This window comes from Bubalus bubalis, chromosome 18 (genome assembly GCF_019923935.1).
Source record: "Bubalus bubalis isolate 160015118507 breed Murrah chromosome 18, NDDB_SH_1, whole genome shotgun sequence".
In the NCBI taxonomy this organism is placed as follows: domain Eukaryota; kingdom Metazoa; phylum Chordata; class Mammalia; order Artiodactyla; family Bovidae; genus Bubalus; species Bubalus bubalis.
The window spans coordinates 56,442,110-56,467,834 of record NC_059174.1 but is presented as its reverse complement, the minus strand read 5'-3'; the positions used below and the strand labels follow the sequence as shown (position 1 = coordinate 56,467,834).

The window sequence follows — 25,725 nt, the reverse complement described above, 5'->3', positions numbered from 1 at the left end:
CCACGAGAGATGCTGTTACTTAGTAATCAATGTGAGGTTTGGATTAGGAGACCTGGGTTCTATTCCTGCCTCATTGTAACTTGTGACTCTGGGAGTGAAAATAGCTAGCTGTCTGGTTCACTATTGTACCTCCAGCTGCAAACCCAATTCCTGGCACACACTAAGGTTTCAATAAATATTTACTAAAGGAATGAATCTTTTGAATGCTCCCTGTGTGACCCTGGTCTCAGGGCTTTTAAATATGTTGACCGACATAATCTTCACAAAACCGTACGAGGTTGGTGCTGTTATTATTACACCCATTTTGCAGATGAGGAAAACTAAGGCACAGAGATAGGAAGTTGCCTATTCACGGTCACACAGCCAGCAAGGAAGAGGAGCAAGGGATCATTTCTTAACAATACTGCCCTGATTAAGACTCCTTTCCTTACCTGTAAAATCGTGCGTGCAGAAGTATGCACACTACGTCTGTCAGCCTGCACACAGCTAAGACACAATAAAAGGAAGGGATCATTGTTTTCTTTCTAACCTTCATAATAGGTAGTTCATCAAGACCTGTGCAGGTCAATACAATAGCCCTAGCCACATGTGACTATTTAAAATTAAATTTAAATGGCCTAAAATCAGAAATGTAATCCTTGAGTCATACTCGTTGCATGTCAAAACCTCTGTAGCCACATGCGGCTGGTGGCTACCACCTTGGATAGCAAATACAGAGCCTCTCCATCACGGCCGAAAGTTCAATTGGATGGCACAAGAGCTGGACAAAACCTCTGGAATTAACCCACTTCTTGCTGGAGAAGATGCATCACAAATAGTCCAGAACTAGATCTCTCCTCACATTCTGCTCAGCTGGAAGGGGAGGTAGCTGGCAGGAAGAGTAAGAGCCCAGAGCTGGAACTGGGGCCTCTGGGTGGTTACCTGGACCTTGCTGTGTGACCTCCTGTGAGTCACTGCCCTCTCTGAGCCTCCCATTCCTCACCCGAAATGAGGGAGTTGGCTGAAGTGCCATGAGATGCCCCTTACAGCTTTCGGCCTCCTGTGACTCACGGGCCGGTGTGTCGCCTGGAGACACAGCTGGCAGGAAGGACGGGAAGTGACCGCACAGGATGCGGAACCTCCCCCTACACACAAGGACACTGCTCTGGCTGTGGACGGATGAGCACCCAAGCACAGAGCATCCCTCTGTGTCTGCACCTGCCTCTCTGTGTTTTCTTTTCCTTGTGTGTGTGTCTCTTGCTCCCACTCTTTTTCCTTCAATTTGTCTTATCTCTCTTTCCAGGTCAGCAGTCCGGCTTTTCCCATTACGTCACTATAAGTATGCATTTCCCTGTTTATTTATTTCCCCCTCTCTCTGCTTACAGTCATCTGTCTCCAACACTATGCCAGTGACCCCTGGGAAACTCCTGGGGATGTGGCCCCCCTCTCTTCTCACCTAAGAAGACTTCTGGGAACACCAGACCTGGGGAAACCCCACGAAATCCAAGTTTAGAAAGGGTGTTTCAGGCACTGGGAGAAGCCTGTATTCCCGGGCCCCTCCCAGAGCAGGAATCTGGGGCCCAGCCTCACCCACGGCATAATTAGAGAGAGGGAAAGGGAGTGGGTACCTCCCTGGAGGGAGGGTGGGGAAACAGGCTCTTCGGGGTTAAAAGGGGAGGCCTGCCCAGGGGTCCCTTGGCAGAGGAGTCCAGCGGCCCACACGGCAGGGCTTGAGGCACGTCTTCCCCTTTCCCCTCGACGGCTCCCAGGTGAGCGGCACGCTCCTCACCTTGGTGGGGGTGGGTCGCCAGAGCCCAGGTGGGCATCTTCGGATGGATGGCGGGTAGGAGACTTGTTGGAGACTCAGCTTCTTTATCCTCTTTATCCTCTGAGCCTCGAAGCTCCAGCCCGTTTATATGAAGGAGGGCAGGAACCCGAAGCGCCGAGAGGCTGGCACCCGGGCCAGACCGGGCCGGGAGGGCGCTGCCCTCGGGCGTGGGAAGGGGAGTGAGGGAGGATGCCAGAGGGGCATCATTAGGGTAATTGCGCCCATCACTGGCGGTTCAGGCCAGAATCGCCAGGCGACCCACCCCTGCGCCGGCCGGCCGCAGGTTAAACGGGTCCCCAGCGGTTGGGGTGGCCCAGGATGCGCGGACGGGCAGGCAAGGTGGGGGTCTCGGACCCGGCAAGTGTTTTGAACTGCCCCCGTCGCTGATCCTCCCCAGCATAGGTCCTGGCCATGACACACCCACATCTCCACCTCTCCGCCGCCTCCGGCGCTCAAGGCGGCCTGGGGAAGCTGCTGCTGCTGCCGCTACTGATGGCGCAATTCTGGGGTGAGGCGGGGAACGGGGCTTGGAGGGGGCCGCCGGGGAACGGGGCGGGCGGCGGGTGGGGGAAGGGGAGGCGATGGGAGAGTGGGCTGTTACCACCAAGCCTGCCGCGCACTTCTCCTCCCCTTGGGACCCCTAGCGCTCACCCACCGGTTCGGAAGGCCCGGCCCCAAGTCAGACCCGCCTCTCTTCTAACTCCGCCCTAGCTATCCCAACCCTCTTCACTCCGCTAGGATCAGTACCCCCCCGCCCCCCTCCCCCCGCCACACACACACACACACACTTTGTCCTCGCCTTTCCCTTCCCCGCCCCTTCTTACTCCGCTCTATTTTAATCCCAAGTCTTGTCTTTTCTTTTTTTTAAATATGTATTTATTTATTTGGCTGCGCCGGGTCTTAGTCGAAGCACACAGCTGCAACTTTTAGTTGGGGCATCTTTTTAGCTTCGACGTGTGGGATCTTTAGTCGCTGCCGGCGACCTCTTAGTTGAAGCCTGTGGAATATAGTTCCCTCCAGAGACTGAACGCCTACGCCCTCTGCATTGGGAGTGTGGAGTCTCAGCCACCAGACCAACAGGGGGCGGTCCCTATCCCAGCTCTTGCCTTGCAGTATTTTGCCCTCACCCCTTCTGCTAGCGCGGTAGCGTTACTCCGAACCCTAACTTTCACCCACCCAGCGCAGCGTTCTATCCCCGCCCTTCGCCACGCCACTATTAGCCACGGCCCCACACCCCCGCCTCCTCCCCTGTATTCCTGACCTTCCAGTACTCGGTTCAGTCCTCACTCCTCCAGAATTCAGCCTCTTAGGTCTCCTTGCAAGTGAAAGTGAAAGTGTCAGTCGCTCAGTCATGCACTATAGCCCGCCAGGCTCCTCTGTCCACGGGATTTCTCAGGCATGAATCCTGGACTGGGTTGCCATTGCTTCCTCCAGGGTATTTTCCCGACCCAGAGATCGAACGCGAGTCTCCTGCCTTGCAGGCAGATTCTTTTCTGTCTGAGCCACCAGGGGAAGCCTCTTAGGTCTCCTTTCCCCTCTCACGCCGTTCTCCGCCCACTTCCATTCGGTTGCTTCGGGACCCCCAATTCCCGCATACACCGTGGGGTTCAGGCTGTGCCCACCACCCCCCAAAAAGCCCCGTCCTATGGCCCCACTCGGATCCCAAACCCAGTGCTTGCCATACTGTCCTGCCTGCTCTAACCCCCACCTGCTTCTTTCTCCAGTCTCGGAGGCTCTGCTGCTCCCCGCAAACGACACAAGCTCCAACTTCGTGGCCTCCGGCGCCCCGTGCGCTCACGGCTCCCAGCCCTGGCAGGTGTCCCTCTTCAATGGCCTTTCGTTCCACTGCGCCGGCGTCCTGGTGGACAGGAGTTGGGTGCTCACCGCTGCACACTGCGGGAACAATAAGTAGGGGGAGCTCCTCTGGGGCGCTACGGGGGGCCTGGGGAGACGGGCCTCGGGGACCGGGCAGGAGGGCGGGAGCACGTGAGGGTATGGACCTGCCAGCTCCACCTGGGGGCAGTCCTCGAGGGCTTCCTGTACGAGGAGAGGTGGGGTTGTGCTGTGGCCACGAGGGGGCAGTGTGGTCTTTCTCAGCCTTTCTAGGCCCATCCAGAGTCACTGCCTAGCCGAATCTCTTAGGGTTCCATTTGTCTTGTTTTTGTTGTTCAATCGCTAAGTCATGTCAGACTCTTTGTGACCCCGTGGACTGCAGCATACCAGGCTTCCCTGTTCTTCACTATCTCCTGGAGTTTGCTCAAACTCATGTCCATTCAGTTGATGGTGCCATCCAACCATCTCATCCTCTGTTGCCCCTTTCTCCTCCTGTCCTCAATCTTTCCCAACATCAGGGTTTTCCATTTAGGTGTAGACAGTTGTGTGCAGCAGACAGAAGTTGGGGTCTAGTGTGATTAGGACTTTAAAAGAAGTTATTCACGTTGTGAGTCCTCACTGAAGGAGGAAGAAAAGAGTAGGTTTACCCCTGGAGACCCTCTGAGCTCAAATCCTGCAGAACTTAGGGACCCAAAACCTGTGATCACACCTCCCCATCCCCGCCACCTCAGGTCTCCAGCTCCCTTCTCCCCTACACACTGCTTCCTCAGACCTAGGAGTCCCAGCCCCCTCCACCATCAGACCCAAGAGTCTAGGCCTCCAGCCCCTTCTCCCTCAGACCCTGGAGTCTGCCAGCCCTCTCCCCTGCCAGGACCCGAGTCCACCCCGACCCCAGTGCCTGTACCCTCCTTCCCAGGGACTCAGGGTTCAGTCCCAGTCCCGATGAAGGTTTTGCCTCCTCTATGGCTCTTCCCTCCCCAGGCCCCTGTGGGCTCGAGTCGGGGATGACCACCTGCTGCTGCTGCAGGGCGAACAGCTGCGCCGGACCTCTCGTCCTATCGTCCACCCCAAGTACCAGCAGGGCTCGGGCCCCATCCTGCCAAGGCGCACGGACGAGCACGACCTCATGCTGCTGAAGCTCGGCAGGCCCGTGGTGCCGGGACCTCGAGTGCGGCCCCTGCGCCTGCCCTTCCGCTGCACACAGCCCGGGGACCAGTGCCAGATCGCCGGCTGGGCCACCACATCCTCTCGGAGAGGCAAGAGCCGGGGGTCCCAGGGTGGGGCCTGGATCTCGGGGAAGGAGTATGAGGGGCCGGGACTCCTGGACGGAGGAGAGGTTGGGACTCTGGGGCCTGGGAGGGGCACGGTCTGGGTGTCGGGACTCCTGGGGCCTGGGGTGTTGGGGGGCCGGGGCCCAGGGTTACCTGATGCTTTATCCCACCAGTGAAGTACAACAAGGGCCTGAGTTGCTCCAGGGTCACTATCCTGAGCCCTAAGGAGTGTGAAGTCTTCTATCCTGGCGTGATCACCAGCAACATGATGTGTGCAGGACTGGATCAGGGCCAGGACCCCTGCCAGGTACAGACTGGCCAGGGAGGGTCTCGGACTGGTGGGAGCAGGACAGGGAGGCTATGGAAAAACAGACACCCCCTACTCCCAGCCCAATTTCCTCCCCACGTCCAGCACTATCCCCAAGACTGCTACCCCAGCACTACCCCCAACATCAACTCCATGTTCAACTCTACTTCCTTGTGTCCACCTTCTCACGCCCAACCCTGTCTCCACCTCCACTCCCAAGCCCGTCTCCCCATCCTGTATGCGTTGCTCAGTCGTGTCTGACTGTGTGCGACCCCATGGGCCATAGCCCTCCAGGCTCCTCTGTCCATGCAATTTCCCAGGCAAGAATATTGGAGCCAGTTGCCATTTTCTTCTCCCAACCCCTTCCTACCCCATCCTAAACCACATCCCCATCCTCAAGCCATTCCTAAACGCCCGCGTGCCAAGTTGCTTCAGTCATGTCCGTCTCTTTGCAACCCTATGGATTGTAGCCCCCCTGGCTCCTCTGTCCGTGGGATTCTCATACCAGACTGGGTTGCCATGCCCTCCTCCAGGGGATCTTCCCAACCCAGGGATCGAACCCACATCTATGTCTCCTGCATTGGCAGGGGGGTTCTTTACCACTAGTGCCACCTGGGAAGCCCTCCTAAAGCCCGACCGCATCCTTCTCTCTAGAGCCTGCTCCATCCCTCACCTACCGTGAATGACAGTCTCAGCGCCATCCTATCTCCCAACTTCATCCCCACCCCATCCCACCTCAATCCAACCCCAACCTCAGCTTTATCCCAATCCAGCTCCAGGCCTACCTGACCCCTCCCTTCCTCATTAGTACCCGAAACCCCCAAGTGGCAGCCTTTCCGTTGGTGTATTTATTTGATCTCTCCTTCCTCCCACTCCCAGAGTGACTCTGGTGGCCCTCTGGTCTGTGACGAGACCCTGCAGGGCATCCTTTCGTGGGGCGTTTACCCCTGCGGCTCTGCCCAGCATCCAGCCGTCTACACTCAGATCTGCAAGTACCGCTCTTGGATAGAGAAGACCATCCGCTCCAATTGACGCAGGAGATACCCTGCAACTCCTTCTCCACCTGCCCTCTTCCTCCGACTTCCCCTCCTTCCTCCAGCTGGGCTGGGCTCTCCCCCTGCCCCACTCAAATTTCTGCCGCCCATGCACACCTGCTAACATCTCTCCTCTTTCCTCATACCCCTTGCCCACTGCTGCTCTTTGCCCGTGCTGAAGCTGAAATGCAAAAAGCGGTGGCCAAGTTTTGTTCATGAGAAATGAAGATGGTAGTCACTAGTCTCTGAGAGAAGTTATCCATCACCCACCGCTGCCTGCTGTGTGACCTTGGGCAAGCCAAGTACCTTCTCTGAGCCTCAGTTTAGCCTCACTTGGAAAGCCGGAACAATGAAGTGCTTACCTCATAAAACATGTCATGAGGAGACTATAACATGTGCATGTAGATTGTCATGGAAATTGCCACGTCAAGTATTAAAATGATGGGTGGTGAACTCTGACTAAATGGCACCAGGTCCTGGTGGGCATGTGTGTGATTTTTGTGACCTGGGGAGAAAAGCGCAGGGGAAGCCTCTAATCCTAACCACCCTTTGCATTCCCAGCCCCGTCCATCAGGACTGATGGGAGAATCGCATTTCTTTCTTCCTGTCAAGTTCTGTAGATCACCTCTTAACCACTTCCTTCTTCCCTCCCACTGTTTCCCATGTTGGGGTCCACCCAACACCTGTTCCTCCTGTCCCAGGAACTGGGCTGTCTCTGAGTCATCTGGTACCTTCCATGCCTTGCTAGGGCCACCAAAACTCAAGGGACCTCACCTTACAGGCATCTTAGCCTCTAAGACGAGAGGACCTCTCCCTACCTCAGTTGCTAAGTTTACGTGAAGAAACTCTCTGAAATTTAAGGGAAATGTTTCAGTTTCTTGGTTAGATCCATCCCCATCCAATTCCATCTCTACCACATCTCCATTCTCATTGGCCGATCTGACAACCAGACACTCCAACTCCATCTTCTCCCCTTACCTAAATTGGCTTTGAGCCTTTTGCCCTGAAAATTTGGGATGAAGGGGTTCTTGTCCTCTCCCTGAAACTGTTCTGGTGTAAATATTCCCATGCTAGGGGCTAAATGGGACTTCCCAGGTGGCGCTAGTAGTAAAGGATCCACCTGCCAAAGCAGGAAGATCCCCTGGAGGAGAAGATGGCAACCCACTCCAATATTCTTGCCTGGGAAATCCCACAGACAGAGGAGCCTGGCGCACTACAGTCTATGGGGCCACAGAGAGTCGGACATAACTGAGCACACAGAACAGGGGCTGTTATACACGGAATCCAAACAAAGCTAACAGAAGTCTGGGTGTCTCCTCCACTGAGCCTGGACTTTAGAGTGGTAACACAAGTGGAACACATGCACAATAGAAATTTTCTAACCTGCACAGGTTACTTTGTTTTCTCTTTCCAACATCAATTTATTGAGCACCAGTTGTATGGCAGGCTCACTGCTGCGTGCTGGGAACACAGTGGTGACCGAAAGGTCCCTGCCCCCCAACAGAGCCCATGGAAGACTGGGGCACAGCGTTTGAGCAGAGTCTACAGAGCTCTCTTCCACTGTTTCCTCACCCCTATTAGCACACCCAGGAAACGCCAGTGAGGCATATCAGCTGAGCTTATTATGCAAGAATCAGAGCGAAGTAGGTGGGAACTCAAAAACTCGATTCATTTTTAAAGGCAATTCACCCATTCCTTTAGTCACATCATAAGTGTTTATTGAGCTGTGTGCCATGCCAGGTCCTGGAGATGAATCAGACTAGGCTCTACCCTCAAGGAGCTGCTAGTCTGGTCCAGGAGACAGGCAAGCCTTACATTCTTGTCATTCAGGTCCCTATTCAAAGTCACTTCCTCAAGGAAGCCTTCCAGGATGTCCCTGGCTGAAAGCTTATCCCCACTGTACTCCTCCACACTGGTCACTAATCCATCACTCTGTTTATTTATTTTGCACACTTGTTATATCAAAAATGATCTCAGTATCTGTTTACTCCATAATGGTCTGTCTCCTTCCCCTCACCCAGTCAATTAGGGCAGGGACTCTGATTTATTCACTGTGGTTTTCTAAGCACCTAGTCTGATACCTGACACACAGAAGGCATTCAACACATTGCCAAATTAACAAATAACACAAAATGATCAATGCTGTAACAGAAGAAGGCCCAGGGTTTCCCAAGAGGGCCTGAAGACTCCTTCCGAAGGAATCAGGGAAGGCTTCTCAGATGAGGGGACATATGCATGGGGTTTTAAAGGATAAGTAGGAGTTCACCAGGTAGAGAAGGAAATATATTTCTGTAACTCACTGTGTGACTTGAGCAAAATTCTTGAGTGCTATCTCTAGCTCAGCTATTTCCACTGTGAAAGAGAGATTGGTTAGACTCTTGTGAGAATGTAGTGAGAAAACATACGTGAAATGTTGACCCAACTGCCAGCAAAGAGAAATTGTCCAAAAAAAAGCTAGCTATCAAAATATTCTATAAAGCAGTTACTATGGCATTTAGCACATAGTAGGTATTCAGTCTCTGGTCTCAAGGACCTCCCAGCCTGCAGAGGATATAAGGCAACTGCAGTCATGGATGATCTGTATTATGACGGAGGCAGCGCAGGGCTCTGTAGAAGGGGGACAGGCATGTTTATTGAATGCCTACCACTGCTGTGCTCCATACGTGTTAATCCTCCCACAACCCCAGTTATTACTGCTGCTTAGTAGATGGAGCAACTGAGAGAGGTTCAGTGACTTGCCCAAGATCACACACTTAATAATGACCAGCACTGAGGTTTGGACCCAAATGGTCCAGTTCCAGAGTCCATGCTCCAAACCACTACATCATGGTGAAGTATACACATTCAAGGGAGCCCAGACCCAGCTTGATAATCAGTCTTACAGCAACAGAAAGTAAAAGGGCCAGGGTGGAAGTGCCCAGTGTGGAAAAGATGTACTCTGCCTGGAGGAATCAGAGAAGACTTCCTGGAGGAGGGGGCATTTAGGTTGGGTTGTGAAGGATGAGTAGGAGTTCACTACTAACAAGGATATGGAGAAAGACATTCACTCACTCAATTAACATCTCCTGAGGCCTCCCATGAGCCCACCCCTGAACAGGGTGATGCGAGGAACACAGAGATGAGTCAGATCTGGGCTTGGCCCTCAAGGGACAGCTCATCTGGTGAGAAGGACGGATGGGGAGAGAGGCAGGGAAGATGGGGTGATATGAAGGACACTGGAAAGATGGAGATGGGTGGAAAAGAAACAAGACCATGTTCTCAGGACTTATCCAAGATCTGGTGGTATTAATGGGAAAAGTGCTGTACCAGCTAGGTTGGGCACCTGGATCCTTGGGGTGATAGAGATGTGGAAACGGAAGTAGGTTATGACAAGAATAGGTTAACCCAGATGGGATCATATTTCTCAACCTCCTGGGAGAGGCCTTTATCCTTGTGGGAAGGGGCCCAAGTCCCCGTGGCAGGGAGGGTTCTGTGGGTGTGCAGCTCCCTTTGTAGTCTCTGCCACGCCAGACAGCGTTTCTGTCTCTTTTTCTTTTTCTCACCTGCATCCTTCAGTGTCTTTGTCTCCCTGTTTTGTTTTTTTTTTTCCTTTCTCCCTCTTTCCCTACCTCATCCTGCCAGCTGGTTTGCCTTCTTTTCTCTGAGTCCTGATTCTTTCTCCCACTCCTAGTCTGATTCCCAGGAGGTCCTGCTAGGTAACACTCCAGCCTGCCCAGTGCGTTGGTCCTAGCCCACTGCAACTTCATTCAAAATGAACTTGCTTCCATGCTAGGACTCCGCCTTAGGGACCTTCCTCCTTTCTCTCTTCCTCCTCCAGGCCACAGAATATCCTGTAACCGGATGCTGCCACCCTGAAGTCAGGGTGAATCAGGGCTGCCCTTTCTGGAAAGCCCACCTGAGAAGGACAGCCTCACCCAGGGCTCCTCCCCCATTGCGCCAGATCCCTGATGCTGCCAGCCCCTGGCTCATCCTGATGAAGGGTCTACGGTGCGGTCTGCCTCCTCACGGCCCCCAGTGAGGGCCTCTGGGCTTCCCCCTCCTCCCTGGGACATGTCCCAACCCAGATTAATCATGGGGCGGCCCCAAGGAGGAAGACAGCATGGCTTACCATAAAGAAGCAGGGCCACTGAGCACAGGCTTGAAGATCCAGGCACCCCAGAGGCCATGTGGCTAGGATTCCTCTGTGCTCTGCTTTCGCTCCTGGAAGGTGAGGTTCCTGCCGTCATGTTCCCCTCCATGGCCCCCCCGGGACCCTTCCATCAGGCCCTTTGTCCAGAGTCTCTCCCCGAGCCCTCCCACCTGGCTCTCCGATAACCCTTCTGCCTCCCATCCTCACCCCAGGGCAGGGCTGGGCAGACACCCGAGCCATCGGGGCCAAGGAATGTCGCCCCAACTCGCAGCCCTGGCAGGCTGGGCTGTTCTACCTCACCCACCTCTTCTGCGGGGCGACCCTTATCAGTGACCGCTGGCTGCTTACAGCTGCCCACTGCCGCAAACGGTGAGTGACCCGGAGGGGGGCTGGAGGTCAGGAGAGAGAGGGCTGCGGACCTCTGTAGAGGAGGGAGGGAGCCATGGGCAGGAAGGGCCAAGCCTCCACTTCTGTTCCCCAAAGTTCAACTCCTAGAATGACAGAGAGCTGACTCTCTAAATTCTAGCATGCTAAAGAACCTGGTCCTCAGGGTGTAGATTTTGAAACTTTGAATCTTAGATGAGCTTCCCTGGTGGCTCACACGGTAAAGAATCTGCCTGCAAAGCAGGAGACCTGGTTCGATCCCTGGGTCGGGAAGATCCCCTGGAGAAGGGAAAGCAACCCACTCCAGTATTCTTGCCTGGAGAATTCCATAGACAGAGGACCTGGTGGGCTACAGTCCATGGGGTTGCAGAGTGGGAGATTACTGATCATCTTCACTCACTCAGACTCCTAGATGCCTAGACTTTGACCTGGAAAAATCCAGAGCTGTACATTCCTAAAATCTTGCATCCAGGAGATTTTACACTAATGTAAATAAGTAATTACATTAGTGATGTTGCCGAATTGGAGAAACGTAGATTCAGGGACAGGTAGAATCTGAGTATTCTAGAGCAGCACTATCCAATGGAAATAGAACCCTAACCATGTAGGAAAGTTTAAGTTTTCTATCAGACACACCAAAAAGGCAAAAAGAAAAAAAAAAGAGTACAATTAATTTTAATAATAGATTTAACTTACCATACTCAAAATGTTATTTCAACATGTAATCAATTTTAAATACTTATGAATGATATAGTTTAGTCTTTTTTTTTTAATACTAAGCCTTTGAAACCAGGCTTGCATTTTACAAGTATGTTGCATCTCCATTTGGACTAGTCGCATTTAAGTGCTCAATCACTGTGTCAGATAGCGCAACCCTAGGATCTTAGATTCAAAGTGTTCTAGCTAGGTTCATTGAGTAGGGAAGCTTATAGTCTGAATTACAGTGTCCTAGAATACTGTGGCGTGTAGAATTCTAGAATCTTGAACCAAGAGAATTCTAGAAACTTATGTTTATACATGTCTAGAATCTGGTGGATTTACTATTCCTGCATGCTATCATTCAAGATTTCTAAAATCCCCAAAGTGTTAACCAAGAGAATTCTAGAGTTTCAAATTATTTGAAACCTAAATTCTTACACTTCTAAAAATCAAAGATTTCTAGATTTCTATAATGATGAAATTCTAGTTTTACTATCCCAGAATATCAGAACCCTAGATTTTATGTCCTAGATTTAATTCAGATAATTTAAAAATCTTAGACTTTTTGATTCAGGGAAATCAAAAACATTAGAATCTCAAATTCTTAAGATACTAGAGCTTGAGCCTCATAGAATACTAAAATTGTGGGTTTCCAAGGTATTAGAACCTTAGAATTTTAGAATCTTAGATTCTGGGTATTCTAATAGAATTCTGGAATCTACCTGATGCAGAAATCCTTTTTATATTATCTGGGGAAAGGGGCCATGACTCCTGTTGGATATTTTCCCTCTAGAAACGAAGCATAGGGGCTACCCAGGCTGCTCTGTGAGAATTTCCCATCATACACCACTCCATGCTGGAGCCTCTTTAGCTCAGGCCTGTACATCAGGCTAGGAGAACAAGGGCCACATTTCAGTACCAAAGACAGAGGGGAGAAGCAGAAACATGGAGGTGCAGGAGATTCAGGAGCAGGGACAAGTCGGGGCTGCGGGGTGGGTTTGGGACTGACTTCCCAGACACAGAAACCAAGGCAACAGTGTGACAGAGAGGGAAAAGACAGAACTAACACCTTATGTTCCTCAAACCCTGAGTTCTCAGTCATTAGCCTGGTCCCTAATGTCAGAGGTCAGGGGTTGGGGGATGGACATGTAGACACGCTGAGCGTCCCTGGCTGTCCAGGGCATGAACCCAGAGCAGAGCAAGTGGGTTCTGCCACTGCAGGGAGAGGGTTTGAGACCAGATTTCAGGAAGAAGTGCATTGAGAGATGAGGGATGTAGCAGACAGGAAAAGTCTGAGGCCACAAATGAGCCTAGCTTGGGGATTTTCCATATCCCACCCTTTCCACATACACACACACGAAAACACAGAGCGCCACTCCCCACAGAAGCCACCAGACCTGTGCGTGCAGGTTGTGCGGCTGTTGTTGGGTGGTGGGCGGAGGCCTCGCCTGCCTCCATGGTTCCAGGGGACCCAGGTCACCACTGCGGCTCCAGGTGGGGCAGAGAGGAAGGTGGTTTACTTGACACGGGGCGAGGAAGAGGTGTCAGCTTTGGCGGAGAGCTACAAAGGTCGAGGCAAAGGGATGGAGTGGGAAGCAGGGCCCAGAGAGGGTGTGTGCCTTGCTCAAAGTCACGCAGCCCTGTGGGTCACAGACAGATGACCAGAGAGGGTGTGTGGCTTGCGGAGTCACACAGCATCCCGGTGGTCAGAATAAAGAAGATCAGGCCCAAGAAGACACTTCGCCTTCTCCCACCTTGACCTCTGACACCTGTCCAACAGGTATCTGTGGGTCCGCCTTGGGGAGCACCACCTCTGGAAATGGGAAGGTCCGGAGCAGCTGTTCCGGGCCACAGACTTCTTCCCTCACCCTGGGTTCAACCAGGACCTCACTGCCCAGGACCACAACAATGACATCATGTTGGTTCGTCTGCCCCGGAAGGCACATCTAGGCCCTGCCGTGCAGCCCCTCAACCTCAGCCAGACCTGCGTCTCCCCAGGCACCCAGTGCCTCATCTCAGGCTGGGGGGCCGTGTCTAGTCCTAAGGGTACAGCCTTGCCCACTGAAGACACCCTGATGTCTCATGCCAGGGGCTGAAGCCCCTCTCTGCCTCTGTCTCTGCTTTTCCATCTGTATGTTCTGTCTGTCTATCATCTGTCTATGCATCCATATATTTCATCAGATCTAAATGCTATGAATGATAAGATGCACCATTATCTTACAACCCACTAAGAATGAGAAAAAGAAAAACAGGTTTCAGGCATCCTTTTCTTACAAAATACACGGAAGTACCGATAGCTGAAAGGACATGTTTGCAATGTTTTTCACTTATCTTCTTTTTTAAAAAATTTTATTCCTTCTTATTTATTTTTGGTTTTTGTTGCTGTGCTAGGGCTTTCTCTAGTTGTGGCGAGCTGGGGCTCCTCTCTGGCAACCCACTCCAGTACTCTTGCCTGGAAAATCCCATGGACGGAGGAGCCTGGTAGGCTGCAGTCCATGGGTTCGCTAGGAGTCGGACATGACTGATCGACTTCACTTTCACTTTCATGCATTGGAGAAGGAAATGGCAACCCACTCCAGTGTTCTTGCCTGGAGAATCCCAGGGATGGAGGAGCCTGGTGGGCTGCAGTCTATGGGGTCGCTGAGGGTCGGACACGACTGAGCGACTTCACTTTCACCTTTCACTTTCATGCATTGGAGAAGGAAATGACAACCCACTCCAGTATTCTTGCCTGGAGAATCCCAGGGACGGAGGAGCTTGGTGGGCTGCTGTCTATGGGGTCGCACTTGTTGCAAAGAGTGCAGGCTCTGGGGTACATGGGTTCAATGACTGCAGTTCGCAGGCTCTAGAAAGCCAGCTCAGAAGTTGTAGTGCATGGGCTTAGTTGCCCCGGGACAAGTGGAATCTTCCCAGAGCAGGGATCAAACCTGCTTTCCCTGCTCTGGCAGATGGATTTATAACCCACTGGACCACCAGGGAAGTCCTTATCCATCCTTATATGACATCATTTACTGGAAGGCACATCTTGATTTCAGAGATGTTTACATGTGAAAATACGTGCATCTCAGAACTGAAATAAGGTCTATCTCACTCAGAGTCAGAAATCAGCACATCCATTAGTCAAATTTGGCTTGCCACAGCAGTAGTGGCTTTCAAAGGGCCGTGAAAATAAACAAAAACAAAAACGTCAGTTTGTGGCTGCCAACAGTTAAAACCTGAGTGATGTGATATAAAAGCCAAGTTTCTTGATTTGCTTGAAAAATTCAAAACTGACAATGCTGGGTCCATATTTCTAAAATAACGACCACTGTTAGGCAGAATTCGGCAGAATTCAGTGGAGGCTGTGCCCTTCAGACAACATGTGGGTTCTTTGGTTCACTGCATTTCTCCCCCAAGGACCGCTGTTTCCCTAGACAGTCCCTCCCCCACTTCCCCATCTCTAGTCTCTCCACGTCTTTGTCTCTGTCTCCATCGAGGGCCATCTCACTGCAAATGTCTCCTCCCCTTGATCTCACTACTTTCTCCCTGGATGTCTCTTGGTCTCTTTCTTTGTTAAAAAACTTTTTTTTGTTGTTGTTATATTTGTTTCTGTCACTGCATGTGGGCTTTTTCTGGTTTCAGAGAGTGGGGAGTTAGTTCCCCTGCGGTGTTCAGGTTTCTAATTGTGGTGGCTGATCCAGGCGACACACAGGCTTTAGAGCGTGTGGCCTTCAGGAGTTGCAGCATGGGGGATCTAGTTCTTTGCAGGGATCGAACCTGGGCCCCCTGCATTGGGAATGTGAAGTCTTAGCCAACTGGACCACCAGGGGATTCCCATCTCTAAGTCTGTTTCTCCGTATTTCTTCATTGCCTCCTCTGAGAATTCTCTTTCCCCTACAGTGGTCTCTATCTTCCAATCAAGGTCCCTCTTTTTCTCTGTGTGAGTTTTATACATATCTCTTCTCATCTCTTGGCTCTCTGAGTCTTTCTTTCTCTCTCTTCGGCCCTCTCCTCTTTGTCTCCATCTGTTTCTCCTCCACGCTGTGATTCTGTTGCTTTCTTACTTGTTCCTGTCTTGGAGAGTCTCGGGCTGTGGCGCGGTGGGTCCGCCTTCGGAAAGCGGGGGAGGGGGCGGTGCTGACTTGCGATGGAGACAGCTGCTGACCTTTCTCGACCTTCTTTCCCCACAGTGGAGTACCCACTGACGCTGCAGTGTGCCAACATCAGCATCCTGGAGCCCAGACTCTGCCGCCGGGCGTATCCAGGCCACATCTCCGACAGCATGCTCTGTGCGGGCCTGTGGGAGGGGGGCCGGGGCTCCTGCCAGGTGAGACGTGCTCTGAGAAGGACGGGGGTGGGCATCCTGCAGCAGCTCCGGGGTCCTGGGGGAGAAGGCAGTTGGAGCCCCAGACTTCCTAGAACAGAGCATGGAAAGATCTGGGATACCTGGGTCCTGGGAAAGGCGGTGGGGGGTGACCAGTCCTGCCAGGATTCCTGGACCTAAAAGAGGAGGGGACTGGGGGTTGGACTCTATGTCCTGGGAGAAGAGGGGTTAGGATCCACGATGCTAGGTCCTTGGGGGAGGTGGGGGCCATGAGATTTTACTCCTGCGTCTATGGCTTTCCCGGGTGGTTCAGCGTAAAGAATCTGCCTGCCAATGCAGGAGACACAGGAGACGTGGGTTCCATCCCTGGGTTGGGAAGATCCCCTGCAGGAGGAAATGGCAACCCGCTCCAGTATTCTTGCTGGGAAAATTCAATGGACAGAGGAGCCTGGCGGGCTACAGTCCATGGGGTGTCAAAGCGGTTGGATACGACTGAGGGAGGAGGGACTGGAGACCGGGACGCCTGGGTACTGGAGGAGAAGGGAACTGGAAGCTTCCTCGGAGGGAGCAAATGCCTTGTGTCAGGTCCTGAGTGGATCGGCCTAACAGTTTCTCTGCTCTTGTTCTGCGTGCAGGGTGACTCTGGGGGCCCCCTGGTTTGCAATGGGACCCTGGCCGGTGTGGTGTCCGGGGGCTCGGAACCCTGCTCCAGGCCCCGGCGCCCTGCCGTCTATACAAGTGTGTGCCACTACCTGGACTGGATTCAAGAAACCATGGAGGACAACTGAACCCTCGCGCCTTGGACGACCAGGATTGGAGGGTGGGGCAGGGCAGGTGGATTTGCAAGACTCCAGTCTCAATGGTCTAAGCCCCTGGCCTCTGCTGGCCTGGAGATGCCTTCTGGATATTCAAGTTCCCAGTTTCTGGATATTCAGACCTGGGGTTCCGCGTGAACTGTATAGCTGTCCCCCCAGTTGAAAGGAGCAGGGAGACACCTCTGCCCCTCTTGCCGCATCTCTGAGTCACCATGAACTGGCACCGCCCCCATTGAATAGCGTCCCCTGCGGTCTACCTTGGGAAAGACATCTACTAAATAGCTTCAGGTGCTTCCCTAGTGGCTCAGTGGTAGAGAATCCGCCTGCCAATGCAGGAGACGCGGGTTCGATTCCTGCTCTGGGAAGAAGAATCCCACGTGCCTGGGATTAACCAGAGTCCCGGAGCCACAACTACTGTGCCTGCGCTCTGGAGTCCAGGGACGGCAACTGCTGAGCCCACTGTGCCCGCCGCAGCTACAGAAGCTGGGGCACCGAGAGCCCGGGCTCCACAACAGGAGAAAAGCCCAGGCAGCAAGGAGAATCCAGCACAGCCCCAAATAAATAAGTTAATTAATAAATAGCGTCTCCCTCCAGAGCTTTGTCCAATGAGATTTCCCCTTATGGCCCCACCTCCTTCGTCAGCGACCCCGCCTTACTAGAGGGTCCCTTCCGCCACGTTGAACTCAGGCAGTGGGTCAGTCTCTGCCCACTCCCACCATCCTGCACCTTGGCCCCTTCCTGGGCATGTCCAGGGTGTTCATACTGGTGGGGACCTACCGAGAGGAGAGCAGTTGGGAGAGGCACTCAGTCCCCGCCGATCTAAGGGACAATTTTGCATTAAACGTGCGGAGTCCGGCCTTCCTTCTGCCAGTTTTGTAGGATAAAATATGGGCATCGCGTGGGCGATGGACGGCAGAGAGGGAAGACGGCCGCTGCGTTGCTATTCCCCATAAGCCCGGAGTTCAGTTCAGTTCAGTTGCTCAGTCATGTCGGACTCTTTGCGACCCCATGAATCGCAGCACGCCAGGCCTCCCTGTCCATCATCAACTCCTGGAGTTCACTCAAACTCATGTCCATCGAGTCGGTGACGCCATCCAGCCATCTCATCCTCTGTCGTCCCCTTCTCCTCCTGCCCCCAATCCTTCCCAGCATCAGGGTCTTTTCCAATGAGTCAACTCTTCGCGTGAGGTGGCCCAAGTATTGGAGTTTCAGCTTCAACATCAGTCCTTCCAATGAACACCCAGGACTGATCTCCTTTAGGATGGACTGGTTGGATCTCCTTGCAGTCCAAGGGACTCTCAAGAGTCTTCTCCAACACTACAGTTCAAAAGCATCAATTCTTCGGTGCTCAGCTTTCTTCACAGTCTAACTCTCACATCCATACATGACTACTGGAAAAACCATAGCCTTGACTAGACGGACCTTTGTTGGCAAAATAATGTCTCTGCTTTTTAATATGCTATCTAGGTTGGTCATAACTTTCCTTCCAAGAAGTAAGCGTCTTTTAATTTCATGGCTGCCCGGAGTAGGTCCTGCCTAAGTCTGGCTCCATCAGCCCTATTGCAGCAAGGCTCCTGAGCTCTGCTTGGGCCGGTCCCCACGCCCCCAGGGGAAGGGGAAACCAGGTCACAGCGCCTCCCAAACCTGCCTTCCCGGAATCTGGACCTCACAGGGGGCAGCCAGCAGGCGGGGCGCCCCGCCCTCAGAAGTTGGGACCCAGAAGACGGGCTTGTCTCCCATTCGGGTTATTGGCAGCACCCTCCTCCCACAAAAACCCAGGCTCCGAATTTCTCCTTCCAAAAAAATAACCTTAAGAATTCAGCCTCCAGCCCCTCCTCCCTCAGACCCAGGAGCCCAGGAGCCCAGGCCCCCAGCCCCTCCTCCCTCAGCTCCAGGAGACTGGGCACACATTCCTTTCTGTTTCAGACCCAGGAGTCACAGTACTAAGCTCCTTCCCTCCCAGACCTCAAGAGTTGGAGATTCCAGCCCCTCCTCCCTCAAGATTTCCCGTTTAGCCCCCCAGCCTCTCCTCAGCCATACCCAGGGTTCCAGTTCCTCGGTGCTCGCCGGCTCCAGGGTGGGAGGAGTTGAATCGGGAGGCGGGCCATTCCAGTTAAAAGGCTCCAGGATCTTGTACCAGGCACGCAGAGCTGAGGTACTGGGAGCTCTTCCTCTGGGTCCGAATCAGTAGGTGACCCCGCCCCCTCAATTCTGTAAGGTGAGATGCCAAAGTTCTCAGGCACAGGGTATCAGACCCCCGCCCCCTCCCCTAGAACCTCAGATCCCTTCCTCCTTGGAGATCCAGCAATCAGCACCCCAGCCCCATGCTTTAGACTTAGGAGTCTCAGCTTCCAGTTGGCTCTTCCTTCAGACCCAGGAGTCGGAGATCCTGACTCCCTCCTTCCTTGGAATGTGGGAATCCAACCCCTTGGGCTCCCAGCAACTCAGATTCAGCAATCTGGAGCCCCATCTCATTTTCCTTCAGACCCGAGACTGGGTCCTCAGCTCCTGCTTCCTGCAAGACCCAGAAGAATGGTTCAGGGTCTTGCTTCTCCCCACCCCAATCCCGAGATCACTAGGGTTTTGGTCTCCTCCTTCTGCCTCCGCTCAGCCCTGTCCTCTTGTCTCCCAGGCCCCACCATGGGACGTCCCTCACCTGCTGCAGTTTGGATCTGGATGCTCCTGCTCTTGCTGTTGGAATCCCAGGCAGGTGAGGGGGCCCAGAAGGCATCGGTGGAGCACGTGAGCCTGGGGGAACACTGTGATGGTGGCTACGTGGGTGCCTGTGGCGGCCTGTGGGGAGATGAGAAGTGCGAGATGACATGTGGGAGTTCCTGTGGGGTTTCCAGAGGGTGGAGGCCTGGTACACGTGGCAGCAGGTAGGAATGTGTTAGTTTCTGCTGGGTATTGCAGGAGCACACCAAAGCCAGCGGGGCTGCCTGCTGAAGGGCGCAGATATTCACGCGAGTCTGCGGGGCAGGTGCACGCAGGCTCAGGTGCGTGACTCCGTGTTTGGTGACTCATGGCCTTCCATGAGTGTACGTGTGCATCTGTGCAGCAGCATGTGCAAGCCGGGCGGCAGACGCCGGAGGAGGGTGTATGCGTGTGTATCCTTTTGAACCTACCGTGTTTTCCTGCCCCAAACTTCTCCCTCCTGCCTCCAGGACATGTGAGGGCACAAGAGAACAAGGTGCTGGAAGGGAAGGAGTGCAAGCCCCACTCTCAGCCGTGGCAGACGGCCTTGTTCCAGGGTGTCCGGCTCATCTGCGGGGGTGTTCTCATAGAGGACAACTGGGTTCTTACAGCAGCACATTGTCAAAAAAAGTGAGTGGATTCCTGCAGCGGAGGTGGTGGAGAAAGAGCGGGCTGGGGCTTTGCTTCAGGAGGGGCGAGCTGGGGAGCGGGTCTCTGAGAATGGAAGTCTGAGAGAAGAGGGGACCTGGGCCTCAGAGAGGAGGGCGCCGGGAGCCCGGATCCCTGCCTGGGTGCCCAACCACCCCCATCATCACAGGAAATACACGGTCCGCATGGGAGAGCACAGCCTGAAGAATAAGGATGAGTCAGAACAAGAGAGGGCCGTGGCTCGGTCCATCCCGCACCCCTGCTACAACAACAGCAAGAACGACCACAGCTACGACTTGATGCTCATTCAACTACGTGGTCGGGTATCCCTGGGGCCCAAAGTGAAGCCCATCAAGCTGGCGGATCACTGCCCTCAAGTTGGCCAGAAGTGCACCATCTCAGGCTGGGGCACTGTCACCAGCCCCCGAGGTAGTGGGAGGGAGAGGAGGAGCTGGTTGGCCCAGTGGACCCCAAGCCATTGGTGACGCTTTGCCTCTAGAGCAGATAAGGAAGGGAACGTGATTGTGAGGTTGACAGTCACGGGTAGTCCACGTTAGAAACCTTCAAGACCAGAATATTGATAGGCATGATGGGGAAAAAGGAAACAGATTGTTTAATAGGGCTCAGAAATGTGGATGGATGAATGAAGAGTGGATGAGTGAATGCATTCCTCCACCTTTAAGGTGGAGAGTTGTGAGATTTTCTGTTGTACAGAAAGTCAAAGTGTTCGTTGATAGTCCAGCCTGACTCTTTGTGACCCCATGGACTGTAGCCCGCCAGGCTCCTGTGTCCGTGGAATTCTCCAGGCAAGAATACTGGAGTGGGTAGCCATTCCCTTCTCCAGGGGATCTTTCTGACCCAGAGATTGAACCCGGGACTCCTGCATTGGCAGGCAGATTCTCTACTGTCTGAACCACCAGGGAAGCCCTATTTTGTTGTTTCGAGTTTTACGTAACCTTCACAACAGACTTGGGATACAGGGACTCAGTGGCCCAGGAAAACAGGCTCCCTCTTCTCCATCTTGAACCCAAGATTCTGGGCCCAGATCCTGCCACACCCAGGAGTCCGGGCCTTTTCTCCCCCAGGATACTCAGTCTAGATCCCCAGCTCCATCCTCTTTCTTGACTCAAGTCTGGACTCCACTGAGGTCCTCCCTCTGGGGCTTCAGAGTTCAGGGAGCCCTTTGCCCTGCTTCACAATGAAGAGATTGGGGCTCAGCTCAGAGGTGATGTGATTTGCTAGGAAAGCAAAAATCAGGATTCAGGTCCCTGCCTGTCTGACTCCTAAGAAAACAATGGGCTGCTATGGAAACCTACCTGCTCATGAATCAGGCAGGTCAGTTCAAACCATGGTTCTGCCCCTTTTCTCTGGACAAGTCCCTCCCCATCTCTTGACCTCAGTTTGCTCAGCTACAAAATGGGGATAATTATCCAATAGGTTTCTAAGCTCCACGAGGGCTCAGATTATATCTGTTTTCTGCATTGTATGTTCCTAGTGTTCAGGGTGGCGACCAGGATTTGTTGAAGGAATGCATGGATGAAGGAATGAATGACTCCCTCCTTCCAAGAGCTCATGTGAGGATTAAATGAGATTCTGGGCATATAGCTTCTGGTACCTAGGGGTACCAGGTAGAATTTTTCCCTCTGAAGTCTGTTTCTCAAAAGTTAATAAGAAAAACTAGTTCCACTGCCCATCATCTATTCAGCGCTTACTTTGTGAGCATCTGATATTCCTCAGGTATTGTACCATACAAAGCCTGTGGAGCTGGACGCTAGGTGGGGGGATAGACAATAAACAAATACATATAAAATGAAATATTAGGTGTAGCCAAGTGCTATAATGGAATATTATGGGGGGGTGAGAGGAAAGGGAGTGATGGAGATGTGGTGTTGTAGTTAGAATAATCAGGGAAGGCTTCTAGGAAGAGGTGATATTTGGAAGAAGTAGGACAGAGCTGAGATGGAGGACGTGGTGGTCTAGGAATGGGAAGCTTGGAAAGATTCAGAGGTGTCGCAGAGGGGCGCTTCCAGGTCCCCCAGTCACCCGATCCTTCATTTGAAAATGACCTCAGGGCAAGAAACAAACAGTAGGGTCCAAAGGTCCTTTTCTGGGTAGAGAAAAAGAAACAGCAGGGGCCGTGGCTTTGTTTCCTGTGATGAGAGGAGAACACGCCCTCCCGTGAGACGTCTCAGAAAGCCCTGTGCTGCTGTTGGGTGCACGGATGGGAGGTTAGATCCCGACAGGGATGGAGGGAAAGGATTGCTATCTCTGATCACTTACAACCTCTGCTCCCTCAGAGAATTTTCCTGACACTCTCAACTGCGCAGAAGTAAAAATCATTCCTCAGGATCAGTGTGAGAAAGCCTACCCAGGGCAAGTCACGGACAGCATGGTCTGTGCCAGCGACAGCAGTGGGGCTGACACGTGCCAGGTGAGCGCCTTCGGAAACTCTCTCTTTTATTTACTGATTTTTGGCTGTGCTGGGTCTCCGTGGCTTTGCTTGGGCTTTCTCCAGTTGCAGCGAACTGGGTGGGGTGTGTGTGTGTGTGTGGGGGGGGGGGGGTTCCTCTTCACTGAGGCGCGTGAGCCTCTCATTGCTCTCTTGTTGCCGAGCGCAGGCTTTAGGCGCGTGAACTCAGTAGTGTGGTGTCTGGGCTTAGTTCCTCTGCAGCATGTGGGATCTTCCCGGGCCAGGGAACAAACCCAAGTCCCCTGCATTTGCAGGCAGATTCTTATACACTGGGGCACCGGGGAAGTCCTGAAACGTCCTTCTTCCCTTGCTCGCCTTGCAGAGATGTGAGGCTTGGCAGTGGGGTGATCCCAAAGAGTCAGCACCCCTGTCTCTACAGAGTGGGAAGCGAGTTCAGAGGAGGCACACTCTCCCTGCAGGCCGCACAGTGCAGGAATCAGAATAATTGAATCGTCCTTGCTGTTTCTTTGGGAAGGCTTGCCAGCAGGGGGAAGGTGCAGGGAAGGGCAGGGGATTAAAGGGAGTGAGAAGCTAAGTCCTTGAGGGATAAGCTCCCTGCCCTCTTTCCTACCTGGAATTTGTGCTGACTTTCCTACTTTTCTCCGGGTCCTGACTGGGTTCCCTAGCATGGCTGCCTTCTCCTATGACTGGTTCCTTGGGGAGCAATGCTGTCTTCCCAACTGGCCAGAAGATGGCACCGTTGATTTCAGGGCTCCCTCAATGGGCTCCCCATCCTCAAGATGACACATCTTGGGCTTTGCCATTGATACGGCACTCTCTAGCCTACTGGCTTCAAGTTCAGTCCTCAGGGCTCCACTTGGATTTGTCCCCACCCCCTTTGCTAAGGATTGGTCCCTGAAGACAATGCTTCAATGCTCCCTTTCCTATTGGCCAGGAATAGAGTCATTCCCTTTCTTATTGGCCAAGAACAGAATCATTTCCATGAGTAGATCCTGCTATGGAAGCTAGTCTTTTCTGGATGATTCCTTAGAGACAATGTCTTCCCACATACTCCCCACCTTTTCCCCTTGGGTGTGTGTATATCCACAAGAACCTGGCTCCTTTCTCCTGTGTTTTGTAACCAGATGATCTCTTCCAGATTGGCCAGAAATTGTTGTTGTTACTGTTCAGTCGCTCAGCCATGTCCCACTCTTTGCGACCCCATGGACTGCAGCATGCCAGGCTCCCCTGTCCTTCACTATCTCCCAGAGTTTGCTCAAACTCATGTGTATTGAGTCGGTGATGCCATCCAACCATCTCATCCTCTATCGTCCCCTTCTGACGTCAGTCTTCCCCAGCATCAGGGTCTTTTCCAATGAGTCAGCTCTTCGCATCAGGTGGCCAAAATATGGAGGTGCTCAGTCTCCCCGATGCAATTGCTACTCTCTGCTCTCTGGATTGGACCCTCCAGAGAGCATTCTCTTCCACGTTGATCAGGATTGCCTCCATTGCCCTTAGACATCCTGTCTGTATCCCCACACATGGAAGCCCCACCCTTCTCTCTCACATTGGTCCCAGGATACAATGATCTTATGCCTGGGGAACCAATCATGTGACAGAGATGGTACAGATGCTGGTGTGTGTGTTTCCATTGGTTGCTCAGTCAGTCTGACTCTTTGTGATCCCATGGGTTGTCCGCCAGGCTCCTCTGTCCAGGGGATTCACCAGGCAAGCATGCTGGAGCTGGTAGCCATCCCCTTCTCCAGGGGATCTTCCAGACCCAGGAATTGAACCCAGGTCTCCTGCATTGTGGGAAGATTCTTTACCATCTGAGTCACCAGGGAAGCCCACGAAATGCTGGCAACAGCTGAGCAACTTAGGTGAAAATCTTCTATTCCCCCCTTCTAGGGAGATTCTGGGGGCCCGCTGGTGTGCAATGGCGTTCTCCACGGCATCACATCGTGGGGCTCAGACCCCTGTGGGCGGCCTGAGAAACCTGGTGTCTACAGCAAAGTCTGCCGCTCCCTGGACTGGATTAAGAAGACCATAGGCCGCAGGGGCTGATCCCAAGACAAGCTCTAAACCTCCCTCAATAAACTCACAGCATAAGCCTGGCTCCCTGCCTGTCTGTGCTTTGGCCCTCCTGGGAGGGGTGGAGGGGCAGAGGGTCTGCACCCCGGAGATGGAGAGATCAGAATCCCAATGGTCATTCTGCCCATCACCACTGTTCAAAATTGTTCCCCCCACCTCGCGTTGTTTTTTTTTTTTTTTTTTCTGGGAGGACTTGGAGAAATGGGAGGTTAGTTTCAGAGGATTTTCAGATGTCCAATGGACTGGCCTGCAAAAGACCATTAAAAGAGTTTCTGTTCATTTTTTCTGAGCAGCTAAACTTACTAAGCTCTGGGGGGAGATGCTGTTGTTGTTCAGTCGTTCAGTCTTGCCTGACTCTTTGCGACCCCGTGGAGTGGAGTATGCCATGCTCCCCTGTCCTTTGCTATCTCCTGGAATTTGCTCAAATTCATGTCCATTGAGTTGGTGATGCCATCCAACCATCTCATCCTCTGTCATCCCCTTCTCCTGTCCCCAATCTTTCCCAGTATCGGGGTCTTTTCCAGTGAGTCAGCTCTTCCCATTAGGAGGCCAAAGTACTGGAGCTTCAGTCCTTCCAATGAATATTCAGGACTGATTTCCTTTAGGATTGACTGGTTTGATCTCCTTGCAGTCCAAGGGACTGTCAAGAATCTTCTCCAACACCACAGCTTGAAAGCATCAATTCTTTGGTGCTCAGCCTTCTTTAGGGTCCAACTCTCACATCTGTACATGACTACTGGAAAAACCACAGCTCTGACTATGGGGAGATTTCTCCTTATAAACTGTGAGATATGCAGAGTAGAGTCCAGGAAATACATGAATAGCTAACATATGCACCCATGAGCATCCATGAGACTGAGGCAGCACAAAAGCTGGAAGGACCTATTTATGTCAAGGAGCTTTTGCATACAAGTGGCTGAGCCACAGTTCAAACTGGCTGTGTGCATAAAGGGGGATTGGCTGCTTTAGGTGCTTAGGAGGGCCCTGGAAATGATTCATAATATTAGAGGACATGACATGGATATCAGAGTCAAGTACCTGAGTTGACGTGTGTGTCTATGTGCTCGGTCACATCTGACTCTTTGTGACCCCATGGACTGTAACACCACCAGCCTCCTCTGTCCATGGACTATCTGTCGTGGGCTGTCATTTCCTACTCCAGGATATCTTTCCAACCTAGGGTTTGAACCCACGTCTTTTGCATCTCCTGCATTGGCAGGTGGATTCTTTACCACCAGCGCCACCTGGGAAGCCCACCTGAATTGGTGAGTTAAGTCAATCATCTCTCTGTCTCTCTGTG

The 25,725-nt window shown here is 52.8% G+C and overlaps 3 protein-coding genes and 1 long non-coding RNA gene across 4 annotated transcripts; 3 read left to right on the top strand and 1 right to left on the bottom strand.

The window, feature by feature from the left end:
- The first annotated feature begins 2,198 nt into the window (after positions 1-2,198).
- On the top strand, positions 2,199-6,711 carry KLK10 (kallikrein related peptidase 10). The gene is made up of 5 exons (XM_006080007.4): positions 2,199-2,315; positions 3,532-3,715; positions 4,622-4,896; positions 5,085-5,218; positions 6,098-6,711. Exons 1-5 carry the CDS (start codon positions 2,219-2,221, stop codon positions 6,248-6,250), a joined length of 843 nt encoding a protein of 280 aa, XP_006080069.2. The 5' UTR covers positions 2,199-2,218; the 3' UTR covers positions 6,251-6,711.
- LOC123330275 lies at positions 2,608-3,645 on the bottom strand. The gene is made up of 3 exons (XR_006546078.1): positions 3,516-3,645; positions 3,069-3,122; positions 2,608-2,847 (listed from the first exon to the last, which is right to left on the bottom strand). It is a non-coding gene; the product is annotated as an uncharacterized LOC123330275 (long non-coding RNA).
- Positions 6,712-10,322: 3,611 nt separating the features above from the next.
- Positions 10,323-17,558, top strand: KLK9 (kallikrein related peptidase 9). The gene is made up of 5 exons (XM_006080014.4): positions 10,323-10,459; positions 10,594-10,750; positions 13,245-13,510; positions 15,634-15,770; positions 16,403-17,558. The coding sequence occupies exons 1-5, from the start codon at positions 10,417-10,419 to the stop codon at positions 16,553-16,555; spliced, it is 756 nt and encodes a 251-aa protein (XP_006080076.3). The 5' UTR covers positions 10,323-10,416; the 3' UTR covers positions 16,556-17,558.
- Positions 17,559-18,663: 1,105 nt separating this feature from the next.
- Positions 18,664-24,449, top strand: KLK8 (kallikrein related peptidase 8). The gene is made up of 6 exons (XM_006080013.4): positions 18,664-18,800; positions 19,215-19,292; positions 19,747-19,906; positions 20,094-20,353; positions 22,222-22,355; positions 24,243-24,449. Exons 2-6 carry the CDS (start codon positions 19,223-19,225, stop codon positions 24,396-24,398), a joined length of 780 nt encoding a protein of 259 aa, XP_006080075.1. The 5' UTR covers positions 18,664-18,800; positions 19,215-19,222; the 3' UTR covers positions 24,399-24,449.
- The last annotated feature ends 1,276 nt before the right edge of the window (positions 24,450-25,725 follow it).